The 27,107-nt window shown below is 39.9% G+C and overlaps 2 protein-coding genes across 3 annotated transcripts; one reads left to right on the plus strand and one right to left on the minus strand.

Annotated features, from left to right (window-relative positions):
- slc28a1 (solute carrier family 28 member 1) lies at positions 1–12,808 on the minus strand. 2 transcript variants are annotated; one of them, XM_080736721.1, is made up of 18 exons: positions 12,774–12,808; positions 9,382–9,461; positions 9,226–9,311; positions 8,749–8,840; positions 8,320–8,509; positions 7,983–8,124; positions 7,388–7,501; positions 7,040–7,117; positions 6,768–6,848; positions 5,901–5,981; positions 4,269–4,394; positions 3,665–3,795; positions 2,020–2,188; positions 1,613–1,789; positions 1,222–1,303; positions 974–1,072; positions 633–738; positions 1–447 (listed from the first exon to the last, which is right to left on the minus strand). In XM_080736721.1, exons 1-18 carry the CDS (start codon positions 12,799–12,801, stop codon positions 333–335), a joined length of 1,977 nt encoding a protein of 658 aa, XP_080592847.1. In that variant the 5' UTR covers positions 12,802–12,808; the 3' UTR covers positions 1–332. The 2 variants fall into 2 exon arrangements, with proteins under 2 accessions (XP_080592847.1, XP_080592848.1); XM_080736722.1 differs by lacking the exon at positions 12,774–12,808 and adding an exon at positions 9,711–9,732.
- Positions 12,809–16,450: 3,642 nt separating this feature from the next.
- On the plus strand, positions 16,451–25,300 carry znf592 (zinc finger protein 592). The gene is made up of 9 exons (XM_080736448.1): positions 16,451–16,562; positions 17,053–19,343; positions 19,466–19,644; positions 20,557–20,730; positions 20,863–21,028; positions 21,784–22,047; positions 22,503–22,618; positions 22,722–22,860; positions 23,034–25,300. Exons 2-9 carry the CDS (start codon positions 17,079–17,081, stop codon positions 23,523–23,525), a joined length of 3,795 nt encoding a protein of 1,264 aa, XP_080592574.1. The 5' UTR covers positions 16,451–16,562; positions 17,053–17,078; the 3' UTR covers positions 23,526–25,300.
- Positions 25,301–27,107: the final 1,807 nt, after the last annotated feature.

The following is a 27,107-nucleotide window of genomic DNA, read 5'->3' on the forward strand; positions in this document are numbered from 1 at the left end:
TCAATATTAATTCATTAATCTGCATTAGAATAAAATAATTCATATAATTCAACATTTATTATTACATTCCTCAATCTGAATATCAGAATACAGTATTTGCTGAGATATTGCATAGGATGTATGTATTTACAATATGGAATATACAGTAAAATCTGTATATTATATTAAATGAATATCTAAAGACAATAAGACATAAATACATGGAAACAAACTTGAATGAAAAAACATACAGTGCAATGGTTGGTTATAGTACATCCAACTATATACATAAGGGAGAAATCCTGTCAACTGTGTTTAAAATATAAAGCGATCCATAGGTCCAAAGAAACAAACTACTTACAAACATTATCAAAAATAATACCACAACATTTTGTGAAATGGAGTGTGACATTTGCTGTTGTGTTCCATGAGCCCTCAAACGACATTGTCCCATTGTTGTTTGTTGTGCTGCAAGAGACAATATTCTTACTTTAAGAGAGCCTGTATCATTGACCTGCATCATCCAGAAATATTTGTCTGACTCATTTGAAATTTCACTCCTCTTATTTCAACAGAGTAAAAATATAAATCACAGAATCCACTATAACTACATTTGGACATGTTTTGGACAAGTATAAAACATTCAAGCTCACCTTCCAAAGAGGTCATTACAGCAATCATTAATGTTCACATCTGTGGCATTAAAAACAGATGTTTTGAACACCTCCACGCAGTCCAGTGGAGGAACAAAGAGGATTCCTGAGAAAACAACAAACCCAGACTTATGCTTGATTAAGGGGGTGCGTCCACCAAATCATTTATTGTATACTTGATCGCATGCAGAAAATAGCCGATCAACAAGCTTGTATCGTGTCATGGATACAACGTGTTGTAAGCTTGTAGTTCTGCTATTTCCGATGCGTGACATAAAACCAGTTCAGTGCTCAAGCAGATTTGAGATTCAGGAATGTAATTCAGAATGTACAGTGCTCACCTGCAATGCAAGCATTGATAAGAGATACACAGGTCCCAGTGAACAGGGCTCTCAACACTAAAGTTGAAACATCACTTCTTCTGGAGGGACATATAGAGGCTATGACAGACAGATGAAGCAGGCATTAATCAGATCTCATTCCCCAAATACAGCAAGTATCGCTTCCTTGTAAAGGTATAGGCTGCGCTGCAGTAAATACAGGCATCCTGTGACAAGGTGGAAGAGAACCAGCCAGTATCGGTACTCACATAGGCCTCCAATCATAATGCCGATTGAGCTGAAGTTGGCAAACCCACAAAGAGCATAGGTGCAGATAATCTCTGAGCGCACCTGCAACAGGCAAAGCCAACAACGTGTCAAGGGTTTCATTTCAGTTACTGTAGACGTTTAATCACTAAAGCCCTTTCAACATATTACAATTTGTCCTTGTTAATACTCCCACCCCCAATCTAAAAGCTCACAAGATATAGCATTACGATACAATTTCAGCTTGTAGATCTACTATTTTCAAAGGATTTTTGGATATAATATTTGTGAAAATGTCAGCCTATAATGCCATGCCCAAAATAGGGGTGCCATGGTGCTTAAGGAGAGCAAAGGTGTGTGCAAACAGCAATCAAACCAGTTCTAAGCACTCACAGAAATCGACTCCTCAAGTCCCTGCAGCCTATTGTCCTTCAATGCAGACAGTTTCTCATAAGCCAGGAACTCGTTCAGGAACAGCTTGGTGCCAATTAGCTCTGCCACAATAAAAGACTCTTCATATGGTATTCCCATCATGAAGGCCACAGGCATAAACACATATTGGCAAATCATCTGCAACCACAAAGAAAGGGTGTATTTTACACCAGCAGTAAAATAAAGTACATGGTACAGTCCAACCTTATCATAACAGCACATAATCATGTAAATAATATTAGGTTTACTTGTTAATTTTACAGTAATTTACAGCAACAGTAACATTAATCACAATACAACATAGCGCCGTCAAAACATCATGTCAGTCTTCTGTGCACCTAAAATCTAGATTACTATGAGTGGCATACCTCAAATGAAATGTCAGGATATCCCACCATACCACCAAGCCATCTCAAAGCTGCATTGATGAACTCCAAGATGGCAAGAAAAGCTATCAAGTTTGCTGCTATGTTAGCAACCAGCCCTATTGATGCAGAAGCTCCACTACTAGCAGCCTCCAGAACATTCCGTTCGTCGCTGAAATTAAAACGAAACAAATCAGGTCATAAAACACAATTAATGAGTCAGAATGAAAAAATCACACCCGTGTGAAGTGGAGCTGTGTGTGTGTGTGTGTGTGTGTGTGTGTGTGTGTGTGTGTGTGTGTGTGTGTGTGTGTGTGGATCATGTGTACCGATTTCTACCACTTTTTCGAGTCACGTGTTCAAATACTGGATTCTGATTGGCTAAATTCCGGAGGTTATGAGAGGACAACTGCCGCAAAGTTGTGTGTCCGAGATCAATGCGCCTCAGTGTACATCCGGGGACTTCAGGAGGTAGTTCCCCCAACCAACAAATGAAGGTCGCAGCGGTCCTATGTTTACTAACGTGCGTACTATCGTCGCCGATTTATTTGGATCCAATGCAATCCGCCAACTTTAAAGCCCCTTTTCTCTGAACCTATGCCTTTCTGGAAGCGAACAGCCTCTATTTACGGCCGGAACGGTGCTTTTAACTGACGTTAGCTTAGCTGTAAGCTAGACGCATGGATTACTATGGAGTTGGCGCCATCTGTTGGTGAGTAGAAGATGTTGTTTGTGGAACTATCTGCTGTCTCGCGGAAGTTTTATAGGCAATAATGATTGTAACTTAAGATCCTTGCAAGTTACAACTATGTGTTTTCTTTCATGTATACGGGAAAAAGTGGTAGAAAAGCTATTTACCACTCGGGGTCGGACATTATGCTCTCATAATGTCCTGAGTGCGGGTGTTATCGGACTCGGCTGCGCCTCGTCCGATAACACCCGCACTCAGGACATTATGAGAGCATAATGTCCTCTCACTCGGGGTAAATTGCTTACTTTTGTGACATTTGAAGAAAATATGTAGGAAAAGGAGCAAAAAGTGTGTTTTGGAGAAAATTCAAGATGGCGGAAAATCTATCATGGAAAATCCCCTATATGGGGAGATGCGTCATGACCCAAGGAATCCAGGGAAAAAATATTTTTAATTTTCCGACCTACGGTTCAAGAGTTACAGGCCAAAACGTAAAGTGGGGTGTTATAGCGCCACCATGAGGCCAAATGACACAATTATTTTTTATTTAATCCTTGAAATCATTATGAACCTCCTCTCCAAGTCTTGAAACTGTAGCCCCTGTGGTTTGCGAGAGACAAATAATTGAATGTGAGTTTTTGCGATTCCCATTCTAAGTCAATGGGGAAAATTAATTCACTAATAAATTAATATCAATTAAACTATAGAACCTTTCTCTTAGAAAAGTAATAGCCCACGATTCCCGAGTAAGCCGGTCGATTTGACATATGGCGCGAGTGTTTGGTGGCAAAACTGTGGGACTAGTGGCGTGCCGAAGTTTAGGAAGTTCAGGCTACATACACACAGACACACACACAGACAGACAGACAGACACACACACAGACCCACACAGCCACGTATAGGGAGCCTGTGTTTCACACAGCTCCAAAAACAATTAACAAAAAGCTTTATACACACCCACAAGCCATTTTAATGTCTTTTTCTGACTTAAACTTGGACTCCTCTGTCTCAGGGTAAGACAGTTTGGCCATGGCCAAGGCACAGGGAGCAGCCATCACAGATGCAGATATCAGAGAGGATGCATCAATCTGCAATGTGTGAAGAAAGTTGATGCTCACTCAGCGTGGGGTGCACTGGGGTCATGATGATTAATCAAAGAGTTATGAAGCCTAATTCATACCGATGCCGATCACAGTTTTTCGGTTGATATCCAGTTATTTACGATGTGCGACATAGTCGTACATGAAGTTGTAGCAAGTTGTCAAACAATGAACATCTGTGATATCTGACATTCTATGTGCTATAAGTATCTTGAAATTGTAAAAAACACAGTGGCGTGAATGACAAAAACATTTCAAAGCTGTCGAGTTCAAGACAAATGCCCATTGCCACTGCTACTGTACTGTAGCAGTAAATCATTATTTACGTTCCTTTCTTTAACTAGCTTCTTTAGGTACTGTAGCAACTACATTAATAAAACGTAGCTTTACAATTTCATGTTTTCTTGTGCATGTGATGTAGGCCTACTTGTGAGAAGCAAGCACTAGGAAGGTCAACTCACCCCAAATGAGATAAATGCCCCCATAACACTGCCTGCAATGGTGGCAAACCCACCAACCATGACAGCGTGGACCTCAGATTTGGTCATGTCCTTCAGGTACGGCCGGATGAGCAGAGGAGCCTCGGTCTAATGGACAGAGAGACATACAACCAAATGCACATACCTGAGTTAATAATATGGGCACAACAACAATATTAATAATATAGCATGACTTTTTTCTTTATTTACTTGATCATTTACACTTGTGTTAGATAACTAGAGTTCATTTACTCTGATCTTGCACTTTGTCGCTCTGAATAAGAGCATCTGCCTATGACTAGTTTGACGAGTTATATTAATAGGTTTTTGTTTGAAAGCTGTGAACATGATATGATATATGATATGATATGATATGATATAGTACTTTATTGTCAGTTCACACTGAAATTTGTCTTGCAACACAGCAGCCATGTATGCGACACATAATATATATACAAACATTTGACACAGGTAACAAAAACAAGACAGGTTTACATACATAAGGATAATATAGACAAGAGCAGTGTCCACCGCCAAGCCTACCTATGGCCAAACTCCTGATTAAGCCTTAAAGTGGACTGATGGACAAAGGACCTTTTTAGTCTGACCTCAGTGTATGCTGTAAGACACCGTATCTCCTTCCTGAAGGCAGCAATCTATATTCTCTATGCAACACATGGCTACCATTAGAGGTAATATTTCTTGCCAACCTTAGGATGCTGTTATCATATGTAGTCGTATATAGCCTCTGAAGTGGTTGTCCGACTATCTTTGAACAAATGTTCAGTTGTTGCAGCAGTTGTGACTTAAGGGCTGCAGACAAGCATCCATACCAGGTGGTACTACAGTACTGAAGAACACTCATAATGACAGACATGAAAAACACAAGAAGAATCTGTCTACTAGCACCAAATGATCTTAAACGGCGGAGGAAGTAGATTCTTTGCTTTGTTTTCTTACACACAGATTCAATCTGATCTTTCCATGACAAAAGATGGTCTATTACTACTCCGAGGTATACATACGAACATCCTGCACACACATGGTGCATGATCTGTGCATGGGCATGCATGATCCGTGCACTATACATTACATGGAAGTCTATGGAGACTTCTGGCAGGAAAACCTGAAAGACGGCATATTCAAAATGGCAGTAAATGAGTTAAATGCCTAAACTGTATAACCACCCTGCCTAGCCTACTTAACTTAATTCACTGGTGAAAACCATACTCATTAAACTCAAATACAAGCTACAAATGGACTACTCTTCAAATTAAGATAAAAATTATAATAAAAAGAATTAATGATTGCCAGGACTTCTGTGCTTTGGAATGCCCTGCCCGAGAAGCTCAGGCTGACAAAGATCTGTGTAATCTTTTAAATTAAAATGTATATGTTTACACTTTTACTGTTTTGTTATTGTTTTCTTATTTTATTTCTGCCCACTGCCATTGGTTCTTCTACTTAAAATATATTATATTCCAAATTTTACTTTATGTATGTTTTGTTTATTTGTGATTTCTATTAGGATTGTTGGTATATTTTGTATGTATTCATTTAAAGGTACAAATAAAGATGACTATTATATTTCAGGTCTAATCTAGTCCAGATTACCTGTCCAACAAATATGTTGCCAGCGACACTCAAGGTCTCAGTGGGGGAGGTTCCCATCGTTATCTCCAAAACCCATGATATCTGTGTGGACAAAAACATATGGCTTAACAGCACACCAGCACTAAAATACATAATGACATATAAACTATGAAAACAAAAACATGTCCATGAGGAATCTATTTTTGAAAATATATAAGAAAATACTTTACATTTATATTTGTACAATCAGAGTGGGCACAGAAAATACCTTTCAGGCAGTCTTAATTTATCAGCACATTGTACAGTACTGTAAGCCAGTGGTTCCCAAATTAATATCTATTTGGCCACAGACCCCGTTCTGAAAATATTTCGTGCCAGGGATACAGGGAAACATAACTACAACATCAACAACATAAATCTCTTTATGTTGTTAAAATGTTTCAAGCATATTCAAAAGATATTCAAGATCTTTTGAAAGTAACCCATCTTTAAGCTCACAATGTGTCGCGATACAACGTGATGTGAGCTTGTAGATTGTTGGCCGATGTACAGTATATAGGTTTTTAAAGTGGTTAAACTGACAACAACTTTTGCTGGAGACCCCCTGGAGTCCCCTCAAAGGACCTCGTCCCCGTACCCCACTTTGAGAAGCACTGCTGTAAAGACTAAAAGTCCCAGAAGGACATTTCCGTGAATTTTAACTGTACAGTAAACACTACAGTTAGTCATGTGATGCAATACTCTGAAGAAGGAAGTTGCATATGCCGAAATGTTGGTTGTTTCTATTCTCTGTGTCCATAATAACCTTTGTCCATAATAACCTTTGGCTATAATGGGTGTGCAGCTGCACAGAAGACTAGACACTTCATGGAAGAGTTAGCGATGTACCTTCACTATGACCCACTGCATTATCCCAAGAAAGTACAGGACTGACATCACACTGCTGAAGAACACAACGATGGGCAACGCCTGAGGAAGCAAGCAAATGGGAGTTACAAATGGTTAAATTACTGTGTGGATTTTAAACACTTAATTAACCACTTACACGTTGTACATGATCAAATAGCTAAAATAGACGATCTACAAGCTTACAGTTACAACAAAAATAATTGTGTGTGGGTGAATTTTTTGGACACAAAGAGCCATTCACTGCCACTGACCTGGAATGCAAAAATGCCTTCGATCAGCTCATCTCCAAAAACAAACGAAGATCCAGCTTTTGTGTAGTCGAGAAATATCTGAAATCAAAATCCATAAGAGAAATATTAGCTGCACATAATATGTGACATATGCACGTGTGTAATTACATTAAACTACAAATGATTTGGAACTAACCTACAGTGGAAAAGTCTAGAATGATGTTGAGAGTTTATAAGTCTCCAAGTGTATCAGAGTAGAGAACATCTGCTTGTGCATACTGTATGTGCCACTGATTTAACTACTACTGTACACTCAGTCAAACAATAATGGCCTATGGCAGGTAAGGAATTCTTCCAACAAATGCATACCTGCACTTGGTTTCCAAGCCATTTGAAAGCTATGAGTCCTGGCTCTGTTCTTATGACAAAAAGCCCAATGCAAAACTGCAAGCCGAGACCCCAAAACACAGTCCTCCATGACACCTGTGAAAATTCAGAACGGAAACATGACGTGTGCACAACACGCAGCATTACACAACAGACAGAGCATCCATAAATATGAAGCACTTGTTGTTAACCTTAAAGGTGATAGAGACACAAGGCTAATAGATATCGTTGCTGTAGTGTGGAAACCTCATGATGTCCAAAACTGTTATTTAAAAAAATTCTGTAATAACAAAAATGGCAAATCTGCCCAGCTCAAAACGTGGTGCAATGCGACACGTTTTGAGCTTGTAGATCGTCTATTTTAGCTACTTTTGTGTGACACTGTAGTATGGTAAAGTTGGGCATTAATTTAAAATATGGAGATAAGAGTATTCTGCCCGACAGCAACGGTATCCAAAGTCTAAGAAAAACAATGTACAGATAACAGGAGAGATAGCAGACGGGCACGTCAGCAGGAGCAGGAGGAATAGTAATTTATGTCTGGCCTGAGAAGGATTGACTCCTTTTAAAAACCCACCGCTGCCCTGTGCACTGAGAAGATGAACATAACCAGGATGAACGCACAGACACCTGCAAATGAGATGAGCTGTTGAGGGCGTTTACTTGTGTCTATCACGAGCCAGGCCACCAACCCGGCAACGGCCACCAGGATAAACACCCTAGAGAGCACAACATCATGACAATTACACAATTACAATTTCTTAAGATATTCATATCCAGACTGACTTTACAAAAAGTGTATATTGATACATGCAATAACACTGTCAACTCAGCTCCCTACCATTTGAAACCTGTGCATATACGGTATAGGTCTCTATTATATTTATCTACGATACCATATTGTTATTACTCACCATTTAATCCAGCTCAGATTAGACTTGAAGCATTTTACTGCAGGTTTGAAACACCGGCTAATGCTTTCCCCTTTGTATTCCTTTACAAGGTTGTAGGCAGTGGACGCAACTGCCACACTGGTTAAAACTACAAGGGCAACGGCCCTCTGGAAGTCCATTACACAGGCTGTGATGAAGTACGCCACATAACCTGCAGCAGATACACAAACGTGCTTGGTTACAAATGAGTACAACATAATCAGGAATGATGCCATGAACAATGCCTGAGCAATCTTACAGAAACCTTTATGATTTCATGCTGTTTACGTTGTTCATCTATTCTGCCTTGTTTGTTTCCTTGTCTTAGTCAGTTGATACAGGTTTGTGTGAAGCAAAAATAAAACCAAATGAATGCAGTAAGAGTATGACATATGAAAACATATACTGTACCTGCTCCAAGTATGCCCAGCACAATGTGTTTGAAGGTGTTTGAGTGTTTCTTAACAAAATCCTCTGTGGCCGTAAGCGGCTTGGAAATCTTGCTGTAGTGCAGATCAAATCAGGAGTTAGTGCACTGCACACTACACAACAAACATTCATTGTTATATAGAAAATCTAAATTCTCTTTTTGATTACTTTCCTTACTTTCCCTTTTAAACTGTTCACTTTAATTGAAATTTACCCTACCGATTGCACATATTGTAGTTGTAGTTGTAATTTATTATTGCTCTTTTTACACATGAACATGTCATCTTAACAGTATGCAATATTGTGGTACAAGGAATAACTTATTTTAATTCACAATGCAAACTTATAACACCACATTACATTTTCTTTTTGCACTATAATGCATACAAGTAGGCTACTGTCACAGATTTGTGCTGTACTCAATTCATTTACACAATTACAATCCAAAAGAAAACAAACCTCTTGTATGATTCCAGCCTGTTGCGAGTTTCCTCCTCTTTGATACTGCCAGGAATACTTGTATCATAGATACCTGTATCATCCCCCTGAGAAAACAAATGGCAATTATATTCTAACAATCACAATTTAACATGTAAATTACCAGTAAATACATACCTGTATTTCAAAAGCCTGATTGTCCACACCATTTCCATTGGCATGGTTCACAGCTTTGAGCTCGGTACCGTTGGCTTCCGCTGAAACACAGTCAACGAGTCAGTGTTTACTAATACGTACAAGCTTGGAAAGTGACCATGTCAGCTACCACAACTTGGAATAACAAGCGAGTAAGAAGTTGTGTTTGTATTTCCTCAGTGAAAAAAACTGTAAAATAATTCCACACTGTCCTTGTGCATATCTTGTGAAGAATGGTACACAGAAAAACTAAACAAGTTCAAAACTAAAACAGAAGCAGTGTGTTAAGAAAACCAGAGCTAATAGCTTACTCATTGTGCGTCTTCTAACCCATGCAGCACAAATGCTGTGTTGTAAACTTCTGTGGGGGAAAATATACTCTGCCCTCCATATAAGATCTTATCATTAATTAACAGACATGTTACGTGCTGCACTGATCAATTTCTTAGGAAGTGCTGGACACAAGGATGTGATAATGTCTTGATAAGGATTATGTCATAAACTGTAACAGCAATATTTTAGTTGTGACGTTCCAAAATAACAGATAGAAGTTGATTAATCATAGCTGACTTTGAGCTTTATCAAGCACTACGTGTCTAGCACACCCTGTGAGTTAAAAAAAGACAATCTATTCATCCTCATGAACAGGTTCATTGGTGGGGTCTATTATATTAGGTAGTCAATGAACATGCCTCAGAAGATTATTGTGTAAACAAAGTCATAATACTAATGAAAGCTGCTAGCATGCAGTTTTCCACAACTAATCAGTTGATTGCAAGGTGCTATTTACTTTGTGTACACAAGATGACAACATTGTGCAATATGAATTTTATAATTAATCCCATTGACAATCACACATTTTGTTAGTTGAGACACAACTTCTCTAAATCATTACCCAAGTATTGACTAAACAGAGGCATGTAGTTGACTATTTGTTACACTAATGCTTTGGATAAAGAGCAGTGTTGCACTGTTTATTGACTTATCCAAGGCCTTTGATTCAGTAGACCACATTTTACTTTTGGTTTTGATGATAAGTCCTGTAACTGATAATAACACTCAGCCCTGAGTTTGCAATCACCACACCCATTCACAATATTACTTCGTTTTAAACATTCCCACTGTTCGTTCTGAGCTGGGTCTGAAAGGGACTGCGTTTCATTACTATGCCCCTCACATGTGGAACTGTCTACCGTCAGTTTTATAATTGGATAACTTAATTTAACTTGCTCGCTTTAAACAGCTATAGTGAAAAACATTCTGAGATCTGTCTGTACTTGCATGCTATATTTACTGTAACATCATTGGAAAAGAGAGCTTGCTCTCAACTGACAATCCTGAATAAATAAGAGTGTGTGGGGGGGGGGGGGATTTAAGTCAAAATTAATCAAAAGTAATCCAAAATTGTGATTTTATGTTTCACAATTATGTTTAATTGGCAATTAATTCAAACATTTTACTTGGTCAGCTGTTGCTCCTTGCCCTGCTCTCTTCACCAGCAGTGATGTCATTACGTGCGCATCCTGCATCAAAAACTCATTCAAGTCACCCAGGGACTCATTCATGTCATGGTCCTGGGGTCCCGGGGATGCGCCTCCATTGAAGTCCATGTTAAAATAATTTACCGCGTCGCGGTAAAAGAAAAAAAAATGTCCACAGACACCCCTATTGTTCATGGGTGAAAGCATCCTACTTTACCCTACGTTAACACAAATAAAATCCACATATGAAAGTCTTAAACAGGCGATAGAAACGTCAATGTTTTGATTCCACCGACGTCCGACGCCATTTTGCGCGCGTAAACTTTATATTGAGGACTCATAAAACTTTTCTGGGACCCATTTGAATGACCACCTGTGGGTCCCGGGACCCATTACATTGAAAACCTTAACATCACTGCACCAGTGCACTATGATTATAACCAGAACATTATACAACCTGCCTCTCCACTCATCTGACATAACAAAATGCTTTATAAACATGCAGTACCAATGTAGTACTCATAATTACTTAAAGCAACAAAGTTGTCACTTTTCGGTAAATCATTGTGATGTTCAATACATCATAATACCCTGTTTGCCTTTTATCAGCACAGCCAATGATAAGTTGTGATGTTCCAAAGAAGTTGATTAATAATAGCTGACTTTTCCTTATAAAGGGCTACGTGTCTAGCACAGCCTGTGAGGGCACAGATAGTGGACACATCCTCAGCAATTTTATTGGTGCATGGGGTTTGCCTCCCAAACACGAGGAGTGGGCTTGTTGCCGGAAGGTTCCCAGTTCGATTCACTGTACAGTTTCAGCTCAACCACCAGTGGTTGTGGTTGTAGTGGGCCCAATCTCACGATGAAAGGGCCCATCTGGAGGAGGTGGAAGGCCTGTCGCAGTGGTGCCAAGAAAGTTGCCTCTTCCTGAACGCCGGAAAGACCAAGGTGATGAGTGCAGAAGCAGAGGACTAAAGGCCTCTCCATACTTCCACCGAAATGTTCGGTGAGTTGTGTTTTCCGACGTGCAAATTTCCGAACTCTCGTTCGGTCCAATGCTTTTCAGAAGTCCCGAGGGATATCATTTTATGGTAGAAAAGGACCTTTTGACCGAAAACGGCGGTTTCGGTTGAAGTATGGAGAGGCCTTTACACGCCCCTCCTGGTAAAAAGGGAACCAGTCACAGAAAACCTGACTCAGAACCTGATGTGATTGTGCACACAGTAGCTGTGGCAAAGGGCAAGGCAATGTCTATGTCAATTCAGGCAGCTGAGGAAAGGTGTCAGAGAAGCTCCTGAAGTTTTTCTGCAGAGCATCCTGACAGGGGTCTGACTGCAGAAGCTGGTGAGGTCAGCCGAGCACACCCAGGGGGCCAGTTGTCCGGATTTAAAATGAAACAAACACAGAACTAAAAGTTCCTATGATAAGACGCTAGTTGCGCTGTTCTGGTACCCAATGGGTTCCCACCGTCCATCACTGCAAGACATACTGTATTGCTATATATCATATTATGATAGCAGGCGCTTGAATAGGGCAAAAATAATTATGAAGGACAAATACCATCGCAGTAACAGACTGTTTATGATGTATGTGCCGTTTACTTCTTCTTTCTACACATTTGACACTGCTGCTAAAGATATACCGTACAATACATTCTACTCTCGCATATTCTGATGCTGTTGCTAAAAGATATAGTACCAGCTTTAAGAGGTTTGTCATACTCACGTTCTACCTGCACTCACATTTTTTAGTACCTTGTTATAGTTGTGTTAGCAACATAAGAAACGTTAACTTGTAAAGCATAGACTCACTAAAATGATATTTAATCGGCAAATCTCTAACCCCTCTGTCAGTGAAGTTTATAACAATATAAAAAGTTCTTCAGCTCACCACAGCTGGTTTTCCCTCTGAAATCCATTATAGTCTGTCAAATATTAATCACATTGGCACGGTTAAACTGGTCTTTCAGTCTGTCCTTGTTGTCCCAACTGGTCTTTCTGATGGTTCACTGGAGGTCAGCGTGAGATTAAAATATATAGTCCTTGTGCTGAGGGTTTGTACGTCATGTACAGTACAATGCAGCGCAATATTCATCATAACATTAATCATCATGACCAATTGTACTTTTGGGAATTAGGTTGAAGTTAAATTTAAATGATTTCCCAATATTTGTTGACACACAATTAGTTACCATGCTAAATCAGTACCTAATTGAGCCATAGTTGACTGACTGTTATAGGATATGAAGTCGGGAAATAACATGTAGGATACAGTACAATGTATTGTACATACTGTATATGCTGCTTAGTGTCTGTTTGCAGGGCTGGTCTGTTACACATAGAAAATTACAAAATAGCGATTTGGGAGGGGCTAGTATTTAGTTTTTTACATTCAGTTCAGTACATTTTATGTTCAGATGAGTGCCTGACATAGATAGGGATCAATAGTGAGCTTGTATGCCACAGCAGTTTCAAATTATGTTTTACAAGGACACGATATTTAGTAGAGCATCAGCTAGTGTCTAATCCATTATTGTTTTTATGATGTCCATCAAATGAATCACAATAGTATTACTCTGTAATTTAAAGTGTATCTAAATGACAGCTGTTTGTTCCACTCATTCTGTCTCAAATCTGTTTATTACACAGAAGTTCACAGACTATCTGCCTGGCCCCGAATTTGGACATGGCATTGGCCAGGAGCACATAAAAACCAATGAGGCTTCAGTCCATCTGGGATAGGATGAGAAATATGAAGTGGGTATTCAGCGATACATTAACAGTTCTTTATTACCTCAGTTACAGATTTTGCTTCATAACATTAAATTTATAAGGCCTTGGTTGACAGACCAAAATACTTTACTTCAATGACTTATTAACCATTGACTCACCATTCTCAACTTAACATATTTAAGAAGACAAATAATACAATATAGGTAGGGATTTGACTAAAATGAAGAATAGGGTATGCCAATCATTTTCATCTGAGGAGATTACATAACAATCAATCTCCATTCCTTTTTAGCTAAGAAGGTGAGGGAATAAAGAGTTTCTTCTTGTTCTGGTTTTGCAACAAAGCATAGGCCTACCAGAGCGATTACATTCTTGTTCTTCTGCTCTAAAGTTCTAGTTCTGACTGAGATGTTGAAATGCCAATATCTCATAATTATGCTCTGAAAACCTGACCCGACTACTATTCATGTGAGTGGATTTTCAAAAAACGTAGCCTAATTCTCGGAAACAGATATTGCGTGTTTTAGTGAAGACACCCATTGTATGGAAATGCATGCTCTGCTGCGTGCTTCGGTCCGCGTGCGCCGTCACGCACAGTCTGTCACTCGTGCAGACGTGCACGCTCTCAGTTGACACAACGGTTGACACGCATGGTGGGGTGAACCACGGCCGGAAGACATGTAACGGCAGCCTACTTGAGTCCATAGCCTGGAGGGATGTCAGCTGGTTGTCAGGCAACTGCGGCGCTGACGTAAGACAACTCCGCCAAAAAGCAGTGGTGTAAAGTGTAAAGTAACTAAGTACATTTACATTTAAGTACAACTATTGTACTTAAGTACCATTTTGACTTTTTTAGGTATTTTATTTGTACTTTACTTGAGTGTTTCCAATTCTCAATACTTTTACTTCTACACCTGGCTCAATGACAACAGACTCTCAATTCACCTAGGCAACTGAATGTATCCTCTTTGGATCTAGTCAGAAACTTAGCCTAGTTGAGAACTTCACAATTAAAGTAGGTGACACTGTGATAGAAAGAAAAAACTACATCTGCTACCTGGGTTGCATCCTGGAGGCTAACCTATCCAGTGAAAAAATGACCACCAAGGTCATCAATAAAGTCAACCAACGAATTCGCTTCTTGCAAAGGGTTGCCCCGCTGATCAATACTAAATCCCGAAAGACACTAGGAGGAGCTACACCCCGCCATTCCGAAACACCGCTATTCCGAACGTTGACTTCTAACCCTAACCCTACCCCTACCCCTAACCCTAACCCTAACCCTTACCCTAACCCTAACCCTAACTAACCCTAACCCTAACCCTACCCCTAACCCTAACCCTAACCCTAACCCTAACCCTGCTTCGGAATAGCGGTGTTTCGGAATGGCGGACTGTTGCCACTACACCTCCAAGATTCCCATGTACCTGACGGGGTCCGCTCACTATCCCGACTATCCGCTGTTCCGACTAGCGTCGACAGGTTAGTTACTTAGCGTTGGCAGGTTAGTTACTTAGCGTCGGCAGGTTAGTTACTTAGCGTTGGCAGGTTAGTTACTCAGCGTCGGCAGGTTAGTTACTTAGCGTCGGCAGGTTAGTTACTGAGGTAAGGTTTACTGAGGTTAGGTTTAGGGTTGGGGGTAGAGTTAGGGTTCGTTTTAGTGTCGGAATACCGGCCCGTCGGCACAAACTACTTCTTAAAGGTCAAGGATGTTCACGACCACAACACCAGAGACAGCTCCACTAATCATCATCAACGTAGATTTAACACTAAACAAGGCTCTAACTCGTTCTCCTGCTACACCATCAACATGTGGAACGCCCTTCCTCAAGCCCTAAAGGAGAGCAAATCCCTAGCCTCCTTCAAAATTGGTATGAAAAGTCACCTTCAGACAGCTGCTACCCGTGACTTGTAAATAGACTAAGCCCCCATGCCCCCCCCCCTTTTTTATTATTCTTTTTTCTGCCTTTGTATTTGATGTTATGTTTTTGAAACTGATATTATCCTAGATAAAGTACTATGTTCTATCCGTCTGTCTTTCAATGTTATATGAGATACTTAAAGTGTGGTTCCTGTGGAAATAAGCCTCGGCTTTCTAGGATCTCCTTTTAGTTGACCTTGTACCAGTGATTTGTACTGTCATGAAACTGTACTTTTTTCTATTGCAAACTTCTAATAAATTCTTCAATCAATCAATCAACTCCATTACATCTCAGAGGCAAATATTGTAGACCTATTTAATTTACTCCTATATGAAAACTAGTTATTAGTTACAAAACACTACTTTTGGTACTTTAAATACATTTTGAAACCAATACTTTTGTACTTTTACACAAGCATATTTTGAATTCACGACTTTTGCTTGTAACAGAGTCAGAGTCTATCTATCTATATTGCAGAGTAGACCTATTGATAAAACATTTGAGTACAGCCCTGCCCTCCCCTCCCCTGCCCCTTCTTTGTACTGTTTTACTGTTTGTTTAGACTTACTGTTTTCTTTTTCTTTTTTTGTTCTTTCATTTTATTTTATTTACATATCTACTGCATAGTACTGTGTTCTATTCGTCTGTCATTCAATGTTATATGAGATACTTAAATGGTTTCCTGTGGAAATAAGCTTAGTCTTTTCTAGGATCTCCTTTTAGTAGACCTTGTACCAGTGAACTGTACCGTCATGAAACTGTACCTTTTCCTATGCAAACTTCTAATAAAGTCTTCCATCACACTGCCATGCCTGCCTGGTACCCTGGTGCCTGACAACCAACTAACCAATCAGAGCACGACTAACTAAACCGTCCCGCCGGCCGATGGGATGTGGGTTTTTTGGAGAAGAAGGGAAGTCAGTACAAGACGACGTCAACGCCTGCACGGCTAAGCTAGCTGTCAACCTTAAACTAGTCCCAATATAGAATTCATTGGAGGTGTCCACTTATAACCGGGTCAGATGGTAAGCGTACAGTATTGCGTCGATTAAAGGCTTCACTAGCTAGCTAATTTCATGACTAATTTTAATGACAACACGTAGCTAAGATTGCTAGCTTGCTCGTCGCTAACATTAGCCACAGGGATAACTACTTGGTACAGCTAGCTAACGTTCCAAAACCAAAACAACTCCACTTGCTCATGTTGCGAGGCCTTGCTTGCAGCTTCTTGGTCGAGATTGTAGCGACACATGTATGCACACTGTCATTAGGCTTGCTAAAGTTAGCAAGGTCACAAACATGATCTGTTTTAGTTACTTGGTGATAGCCTTTGAGAAAATGGCTCGTTTTATGTCATCATCACAGCAACAATCTAAAGAATGTATGGCTGCTGTCATATGTGTAATATGCAATGACAGATTATATTTGTGTGTGTGTGTGTGTGTGTGTGTGTGTGTGTGTGTGTGTGTGTGTGTGTGTGTGTGTGTGTGTGTGTGTGTGTGTCTGTCTGTCCAGGTTTTAGACAGGCCTACCGTCCAAACATGGGTGACATGAAAACCCCAGATTTTGATGATCTTCTGGCTGCCTTTGACATCCCAGATGCCACTGGGTTGGATGCCAAAGAGCCCACCCAGGAGAGTCATGAGGAGACAGAGGGTCAGCTAAAACACAGTGGCATATGCCTGGAAGACGACAGCTTACTGGGTCACCATGCTGTCACTGCAGCAGACGTCCCTGTTGTGAGTGTTATTGTCAAAAACACAAGTCGCCAGGAGTCTCTGGAAGGTTTTGGCGACGGGCTGCATCCAGTCCCACCATTGCAAAATGGATACAGGGGACTGGAGACCTCTGTTGACTCCAGTGAGTCGCCTAACAGTGGCTTTTCCAAATCGTTTGCATCTACACTGAATGGAGACGCGATGGAATCCAGAGAACTGCTCGCAAAGGCACCCATTCAGCATAAACCTGAAGCAACGCCACTCTTTTCACAATCTTTTTCTCAGTTTAGTCCCATCTCTAGTCCTGAATCTGAAGACACTCAGAGTAGTAGAGTTGACAGCTGTCAAAAACAAGAACGACCCTACTTCCCAGATCCTTCCGTTTTGGTGGAACCTTCCTTGTCAGACAATCGGAAAACAATATCTCTCAGCATGTTTGATGGTTGCCCTGAGGAGAGTGACACTTGCAACACCCTGAGCAGTATAACAGAATCCACCAAAACTGAACATACACTGACTGAGGAGCCTTCCGGAAGTTACAACAGTGACAAAGAAGTTTGTCATGACCGTATACTTCCTCCTCCAAATGACCCACACCAAACAACGACAAACTGTGATACAGCTGCTATGCCTGACATGCCCACCCCTCATTCATATGTCAAAACTCAGACATCTTCTTGCCTAGAGGCGCTCGTGGCTCTGAATACTGGACAGGATCACAGTGAGCAAACTAATCTTAGAGAGACATCAGTGGTTCAGAGTGACTCCATAAAGGCCAGTCCCAAGGTGCCTACCGGAATATCACCTCAAAGTCCCAGTAGTCCTCTGCAAGCCGTGAAACGGCCGATGAAACCCTCCGACAGCCCGGGAAGCATCTACAGTGACGTCAGTGCCAGTGGTAAGGCCTCACCCGCAATGGCCTCTGGTTCGCCCCCTGCCATACCCAGGGTCAGAATTAAGACGGTCAAAACCACGTCTGGGCATATCAAGCGCACAGTCACCAGTGTGTTGCCTGATTCAGAGACCGATGAAGATCAGTCAGCCTACGAGTCAGCCTCTCCATCTCAGAGCATGATCAGTGAGGATTCTTACTGCAACATGTCTCCTTGTCAGTCTCAAAATGTGGCTGGTGATATCACTGTTGGAATGCCTGTTAAAGGTGCCCCAGTTAGTACTCCTCCATCAAAGGTTGTACACAGTAATTCAGAGGGACACCCTCTGAAGCCGAATCTAAAGCAATCCCCATCAATATTCCATAGCGCTAGTGGCCCTGTGAATAGATCATTTGCACAGCAATTGGAGAAACCGAAGATAATTCCTTCAGCCCTAACAGGGCAAGCTACGAATACGAACTTCCTTCCCAAAGCAATGCACTTAGCCAACCTAAACCTGGTCCCTCACAGTGTGGCTGCTTCAGTTACGGCACGCTCCACGTCACATCAACCGAGTCAACATGCTCTCTCCTCATCCACAGTGTATAGCACTGTCCCACTGGTGCATCAGGTTAAGACGCCCAGCCCTCATCCAAACACCTCCGTTCCTAACACAGCAGCAGGAACCTTAAACAGACTGTTGAACAATGCCAACCCTGTGCCTACATATGTGCCCAATCTGAATCCTCCTCCAGAGAGCAACATCAGCCTTCCGCCCCGTGGATACTGCTGCCTGGAGTGTGGCGACTCCTTTGGGGTGGAAAGGAGTCTCATACACCACTATGGCAGGAGAAGTGTCCACATTGAAGTAGCATGTACCCATTGTGCAAAGACGCTGGTGTTCTTTAACAAGTGTGCCTTGCTGGGGCATGCCAGGGAGCATAAGAATAAAGGGATGGTGATGCAGTGCACTCAGCTCTTTATGAAACCCATTGCAGAGGAACAAATGTTTGTACCCTTGAGCACAGGATCACTTGTGAATGCGGACATTCGTGTCTTACCATCACCCTCACCTAAAAGCCAACCAGTTATGCCCCTCTATCCAGACAATGTCATCCGGCACCGTCTACGTTGCCTGGAGTGTAACAAGCAAGTATCAGACTACAGAGCACTTGCAGGCCATTACCAGAGGTTGTCAGAAGATCTGGAAGGGCTGGCAAGTAGATATTATATTTTACCTACAGTATATGAAGAAAAAAAAGATACAAAAAGTTGTATGATGGCTATTTCTAATGTAATGTTTTTTTGTGTTTTTGTTCCTTCATTTATCACATCTAGACATGCAAGGTGTGTTCCATGTTATTACCCAATAGGTGTAGTTTCAAAGCCCACCAACGCATTCATGCACACAAGTCTCCTTACTGCTGCCCAGAGTGTGGCGCGCTGAGTCGCTCTGCAGACATACAGAAGCATGTCAAGGAAAACTGTCTCCACTACACACGCAAGGCTTGGTACAAGTAAGTATTTCCATAAGGCTGCCTTAATTACTCATTTAAGAGTGAAACGAGTAATCCATTGACAGACATTTTAGTAAAATTTAGTAAAAAAATACTTGGTTTAGTGATATCGTAAAAATAAAAATGTGTAATATATATTTACAACTTCACCTAAATATGAATGCTTATCTTCCAAAGAAAAAACTATTTCAGGATTTCAATTTGAATTCAGATAACTTGTGATGAGCATTTATTATTTCGTTTTTGAAATGAATAGATGTGCATAGATCAGGGGTTCCCAAACTTTTTTGTCTCAGGGCACCCCATGAATATTCTTTTTAATCCGAGGCACCCCTACATTATAATTTTCACTCCCAGCACCTTATATTTATAGCATATCGTCGTTGTCGGGTGGAAACCTTGTATGTCCAAAACCGTTAGTTTTGTATTTATCATCTATAAAATGTACTAAACTAGTGAAAACAGCCGATCTACAAGCACTTGCTTAGATCTTGCTTGTAGATCGGCTGTTTTAACTAGTTTTGTGCGACAGAGGTTTCTGCCTGACTGTGACGATATCTTAGTGATTATGTTGCGAGGAAAACATTGAGATAATAACCATTTTGGTTAGAACTGACTGAAAATAACTTTGTACTTCAAGTTTAAAATGATACTAAATACTTCCAAATAAATTCCAAATATTATCAAATAATCTCGATCGCGGCACCCCTGGACTGCCGTCGCGGCACCCCAGGGTGCCCCGTCACCCACTTTGAAAAGCCCTGGCATAGATAGATGAATAATCGAAAATATTATGGACAGAAAATAATGACTAGTTGCAGGCAGCCCAAGTGTTGGTGTAGGTCAAGGCCTAAGTGACTGAAGACAAAATGTGACTGAAAAAGCTATTGGCTTTTCTCCCCTGTCTTGCAGGTGTCTTCACTGTGACATGGTTTTTAAGACGGTTCACGGTCAAAAGAATCACATCGAAGAAAAACACTGTGAGGTCTTTTACAAGTGTTCCATCTGTCCAGTTGCCTTCAAATCCTCTGAAAGCTGTGGCACCCATATACAAAATAAGCACGACAATAGCAAAACATCACCTCAGTAAGTTAACCTCTTGAATCAATGGCAGCCCTGTTTAAAGTTTTACCTTTTTCCTTTCGCAATATGTTTGGCACATATAATGACTTTTATTATTTTTCTTTTACTATTTTATTGTTTTTCGCTGTCTTTCAGGTTAATCTTTAAGTGCTCATGCGAGACAGTGTTCAAGAAAAAGCAGTTATTCTTTCAGCACTTCCATCAGAGTGCCAGCAAGCGAGCTACTTGTGTATTCAAGTGTCCAGACTCAGAGTGCACTTCAGTTTTCCCCCAAAAGCAGGTGTTGATGCAGCACTTCAAGGTTGGTCTTGACTTGCTTGTCTTTTTTTCTTGAGATACGATTCGAGATATGATCAGCCTCTGAGCAAATAGTGATGTATTTCCGCATTATTCTGATATAATCTTTTCAGAAATATTAACAACAATAATGGATTCATTCATTCATTGATTTTATATGAATTGCAAATACTCTAAAACATACATTCAAAACACGGCAGTTCCTTGAAAAATGCAAGGTTGGTGTGACCAATAAGAAAAGCAAGGTCTGCACACTGGATTATGCTCCAAAGGTTCCTTACACCATGGAGGTGACGTTTTGAGCCTCACAGCTCTTCATGGGCACTTCTTCTTAAATTTTATTTTGGTGTGACCGATAAGAAATAAAGAGTGAAGTTAGGTCTTCCCCCCAACAAGGTCCAGTTTGGTACGATAATTCCCACTTATTTTGAACAAGTGCCACTACAAAAAAGCTTGAAATGGCAGTGCAGTTTTCATCATCCATGTACAAATCTACTATTAGTACTTGAAAGTACAGTATATTGTTCTCACGTTTTGCACATACATACAGTAGATATGGGTACCTATGTATGTGTACTCGTCTTCTTTGTGCACTCTTTCTTATTGCACACACTATTACTTACTTTTTGTTTGTGAAACTGCAAACATTTTTCTACTCAGGCATTAATAAAGTTTTGTATCAAATCTTAAAAACGCATAACAAGTACAACAGTAATTATTTTCTCTGTTCGTCTGTGCTGACTGATGTCAATTTTACAGACTGTGCATGGTGGTATCTTCAAAAGGGAGGCGGAAAAGAACGGTAATCAGACGGAGAGGACGACTCAGCACCAGGAGACAGTATCCACAGTCCAGCAGCCCAATATTCCCAGCACAGCTAAACGCACCGACACTAACAGAAAGAGAGCAGAGCAGGACCGCAAACCCAGTCAGAAGCCTGCTGGCTGGACCTGTGGCGAGTGTCTCCAGACATTCCCTGAGCGAGACTCCTATATTTCTCACATGAAAAGTGACCATGGAAGGGTGAGCAGTTATGGGTTCTCCATGATGTTTTATTAAAAACATTTTTGTCGGGAGTGTGTTTTATATATTTTACTGAAGACCTAGAATTTAGGTATTTAGCAGATGCTCTTAATTCAAAGCAAGGCAATCAATCCATCAACATCAATACATCAAATGCATAGAAATGTTAATCTAAGAAAAACCTTCACTTATTTGTATTGGAGTAGTTGATGAACTCTTAAGGCATGTGCACAAAATGTACCATATTCACACAATCACATGGCAGCCATTTTAATTTGCGTGTTTTTCAACCCTCTAAATGAAGAAGAGCAAAATGGCCACTGTGTGAATAAAAATGATCAATTATTTTTATATTGTTATGCTAAAGTTTCGATCTTGGCATCAGCTCGTGGCATATTTTTCTATATAGAATCTGTGAAGCCAACTGTGTATTTATATATATATATATTTTACAGTCCATGAAGAGGTATCCGTGTCGACAGTGCGAAAGGTCTTTCAACTCTTCGACCAGTTTGAGAAGGCACATACGCAACGACCATGATGAGGTTAAGAAGAAAACGTACTCTTGTTGGTAAGACTTTATTTAATAAAATATGCAGTCTTGTCATTCTTTAAATCATTTTACAAAAATGTGTTATTTATTATTCTGATGTGGTGTGCTTTTCATTCCCAAGGTATTGCACAGATACGAAGACCGTGTTCAACACAGGTGTGATGTTGAAGAACCACATAAGTCTAATGCACGGCATCAAAAACCCTGATTTAAGCTTAATGCCAAAAACACCTATACAGGAATCCAACGTCTTGAGAGAGGTGATTTATTTTCTTATTTATATATTTCATTTATCTGTACTACATAGAAAACAACATGCATTATTACAGTAACCAGAAAACAACACGCATAATTACGGTGACCACAAGGAAAATGCATGTTATCAGTATTTGTTGTCATTCTCAAACGGTGGCTTGTTTGTTTGTTCTAACAGGGACTGGGCACCAAAAGACCTGCCGCAGACACCCAGAGCGAGAGGCAAGACTCTGCCGTCAGTCGAGACGTTTCGTCGGCCAAGCGTCCGAAGGCTTCGTTTCGCTGTTCAAAGTGTGGCTTCACCACAGAGGACGGCACTCAGTTCCAGGAGCACATACCTCAGCATAAGACCGACGAGAACACTCCCCAGTGCCTTCACTGTGGATTATGCTTCACATCCCCAACATCGCTCAACAGGCACCTTTACATCGTACACAAGGTGAAAGAGCCCGAGGGAGACGAGAAGCCCCGGTCCTCCGTGGCGGAACCGGAGCTTAGAGGGGAGGTGCAACGTGCTAGATCATCTGAGGCTGGTGCAGTGAATGAATCACTACAGCGGTGCTCAGACGATGCACGTCAGACAGAAGAGAAATCGTCAGGACCACACTGTGATGGCACCTTGGACTGTCATTTGAAACCCAGCTCAAAAGCTCAAACACAGGAAGTCTGACTCCAGTAGGCAAATCAAACATCTCTAAAGCTGCTTCAGTATCTCCCATCTTTTTTAGTTTTTTTGAATTTTTTTATTAAAGTGTATGTGATGACGACATACAATCCTCGCTTTGAAGCAGTACTTGTGATGTTTTGGGCTCAATTGATGCCAGATGTCATGATTGAAATACACTCCTAAATTTACTGAAATGCAGTATTTTTGAGAAGATAAGATGTTCATATTTTCACATATTTCTTTTGAATAGCTCCTGCATGTTGGTATTATATAGACTATATCTGTCGAAGAGCCTTTGGGACACACTCACAATCTTAGAACCATAGATCTTTAGTAGTATTTTCTAATTGTTGCATCCACCCAAACAAGATACTCAGGAATGTCTTAATCTTTGGTCAGGCCTAGTATTGACTGAATGACTGTAATAGAAGGGAGGAGGTGGATTTTACCGATGTTATTAACAGCCATCCAATTAGTGTACATTCGTGTTAAAGCATTATTTATTGCAACACAGAATATTAATACCTGAAAAATGTATACCTGAATGAAATTCAGGTTGCCGAATGCAATACCAATGAAGTACAAATGTATTGCACCCATAAGCATTTCTAATATATTTATATACATACACACATTTATGGTCAGCATTTAAACAAAATGTGGTATATTTCAGTATCCAAAACACATAGTTTTACATTCATATAAAACAGTTAACAAAAAAAAGCCATCCAATGTTTGTTTTTTTGAATTACATAACCTTAATTTGAATCCTTTCACAATTCATTTTTATTTTACTTATCTAAAATGTGTTTCTATCATGTGGTTATTGTAAATGTATAGACTTTGGTTACTTGTCATCCTAGAGCCGGTGTAATTTGAGTGTTCTGTGGAAACATTAGATGATGCAGAGGTATTGGAAGTGGGGCACAGTGGTGATTGAGAATACCTCCGAATAGTGTGTTGTTCAAGCAAGTGAAAGGACATTATCGAGATCAGATCAGGGTACTTTAATTTAGTTTTTTATGAATCCGGAGCAGGTGTTATATGAAGTGTGTAAGTGAAGGTCGATGACATGTTTGAATGCATGTTTTAGAAACCAGAGCCTGTATTTATGAAGTCTTTTAAGAAAATGGGAAACACTGGTTAGGTTATACAGTCGTACAAGGACTGTATACATGTGAATTTAGACTCTAGAGGACTCTGGTCAGCACTTGTGTTCTAGGGTGCTTTACAAATGCAGGCCCTGGTTTGTATGGCAGTCTGTCGTGTTTGGGATTTTGGGCTTTTCCTACCTCCGCAGTCAATGGCCGTAATTGTTATACTTGATGTGGCTTTGGGGAGGCAGGTTAATTCAGTGCAATGTAAGGGGGAAAAAGGTTTATAATGTATATTATATCCCACATTGAATTTCATAAATTATTTTGGGGATGATATTAATATATGGTCATATTGACTTGATTATCAAGTGAACTTTCTATTTAAGTGCTATATGAGCGGTTTATTTGTCTGTAATCCTAAGCATCTGTCCTTAAATCACCATATGGCCACTGAAAAGTGCAGAGGCCAAAATGAAATGTAATTTTCACAACACGTTTCTTGTTTTATAATGCTTGTTGAGACTTTGTACTTTTGATACTGTGTACAGTAAGAATAGTAAATTAATCTGTGTACATACATTAGCTTATGATTGATTTGCAGCATTTTATAAAGCCCTCACCTATTCAGCATGCAGTGGCCTTTGTGCCTTGCTGTTATGTTTACTTCAAATACAAAATAAATTGGTGCAATTAATGGTACTCTCCTTGTCTTCAGTTTCAAATCTTACATCAATCGTCTCAAATGCCAGGGAACCACATGATGCCAAAGCAGGATTATTATTCTTTTGTAGAGATGGCTTTTTTTATAAATCCTTTGAAGTGGCCAACGCTGGTTACAATGTTACACTCTTATAACATCATCACATAAGGGACCAACCACTGGTGGGTGATTTCATCCAATTAGAATATTAAGCCCATCCCCCCTCTGTATAACAGCCAGTCTCCGGAGCAGCAGAAGTGCATAGAGATTGAAATCCTGGAGGGATTCACCAGCATCTAATTGAATAATACATAGAGTATAAGGGATGAGTGCAACATTGCCAGGAATTTGCAGAACTGGATTTCTGTCTTATTTCATTCTAATCTCATACGTTGCTATGACGTCTTCAATGAGTCTAGATTTAACAGAACTCGGAAACAAAGTTTCAAAGATCAAGGTGAACCCGAGGGGAAATCTATGGGCAACAGGTAAAGTCACTTATTCATAGATTACAGTATATTTTTTCTATATATTTATCATCTAATTATTCACTTTGAAATGATGTGTTTTGTTCTGTTAGGTCACTTCATGGGCAAGAAAAGTGTTGTGGACAGCAGCACTGTTTTGGAGTCCTTGTTGGGAAATGATGATCTAGTCAGTAAAGTGGAAGCTGTCCTCCCATCACATAATGCAGAGGACCTGAGGGAGAGGATCTTTGAGCTGTTAAGAATTGCTCTACATGCTCAACACAAACAGGACTGGGACATGTTAGTATACTTTATTATAATTTATATAATTTATTTATAATAATATACAATTTATAAAGATAATATATATGTGTGTTTTTGTGTGTACTCAGGCATATCAACTATTTTATATTATATTTTCTCTTACAGCAATCAGGATCCTGCATGAAGATAATTGAACAAGTTGATTATTGTATTTTATTTTTATTTATGTTTAAGCCCTTGAGATGTAGCATCTCGTTTTCGAGGGCTCCTCAATATGTATTTAGTGAAAATCTAAGCTGAAATAAGTTCAGGCAATAACTTATTCTTTATTTTTAAATGTAGCATATTTTTGTCAGTGGTGGCATTTTTTATAAATTAAAATAAAAAAATATGTAATTATTACATTAAAAAAGATTATCATCATGAAAGATTAGTCTGTGTCTATGTGCAGGGCTTTGCTGAAAATAACACTTATGTTCAACTATTACCCTGGGTAAATAAAGAACAAACAAAAAATGGTCCAGTAGGCACTGCTTTGAGGTTTGATGTCTGATGTTTGTGGTTCATTTATAATTAGAGTTTTGTAATAAATTGGTACAGAAAGCTATGCCTACTCTCAATTATCTCTCGCTTATTTTGCTGCTTTTGGACTCATTTATTACAACATGCTGTATATCAAAAGTACCGATGCAATAAAATGATTTGCCTAGATAGTGCATGAGAATTGTACAAATATTTTAGTACAATTATACACTGACTCCTTATGATTAACTAAATAACTAAATATTTTGCGATCGGGGTCTGTGGCCAAATACATATCATTTTGGGGGTCCTTACATGAAAAGGTTTGAGCACCACTGACATAGAAATAAATTGTCATGATTTTTCAGCTGTGAGCTTGTATATCTGCTATTTTTCAATAGTTAAAAGTACCCAGGGCCCAGAATTTGGTACGACACCCCTGGGTGAAGTGCTCTTTTAATATTTAAAGCCACACGGGTTCTAAGGCTACATCAATGAAACCTTATGACAAGCATCATCATATAAATACTTGATG

This window comes from Nannobrachium achirus (genome assembly GCF_963921795.1).
Source record: "Nannobrachium achirus genome assembly, chromosome: 11".
NCBI lineage: Eukaryota > Metazoa > Chordata > Actinopteri > Myctophiformes > Myctophidae > Nannobrachium > Nannobrachium achirus.

Excerpts from the sequence above, each read along its gene's own strand:
- slc28a1 (XM_080736721.1), bottom strand. The coding sequence starts at position 12,801 with ATGGATTTCAGAGGGAAAACCAGCTGTG. Across the intron at positions 8,841-9,225 it reads AGGCTGGAATCATACAAGAG|CAAGATTTCCAAGCCGCTTA; the intron begins GTTTGTTTTCTT and ends TCTGCACTACAG. Across the intron at positions 4,395-5,900 it reads GCAACATATTTGTTGGACAG|ACCGAGGCTCCTCTGCTCAT; the intron begins GTAATCTGGACT and ends TCTGTCCATTAG.
- znf592 (XM_080736448.1), top strand. The coding sequence starts at position 17,079 with ATGGGTGACATGAAAACCCCAGATTTTGATGATCTTCTGGCTGCCTTT. Across the intron at positions 19,344-19,465 it reads CAGAAGATCTGGAAGGGCTG|ACATGCAAGGTGTGTTCCAT; the intron begins GCAAGTAGATAT and ends TATCACATCTAG. Across the intron at positions 22,048-22,502 it reads TGAAAAGTGACCATGGAAGG|TCCATGAAGAGGTATCCGTG; the intron begins GTGAGCAGTTAT and ends TATATTTTACAG.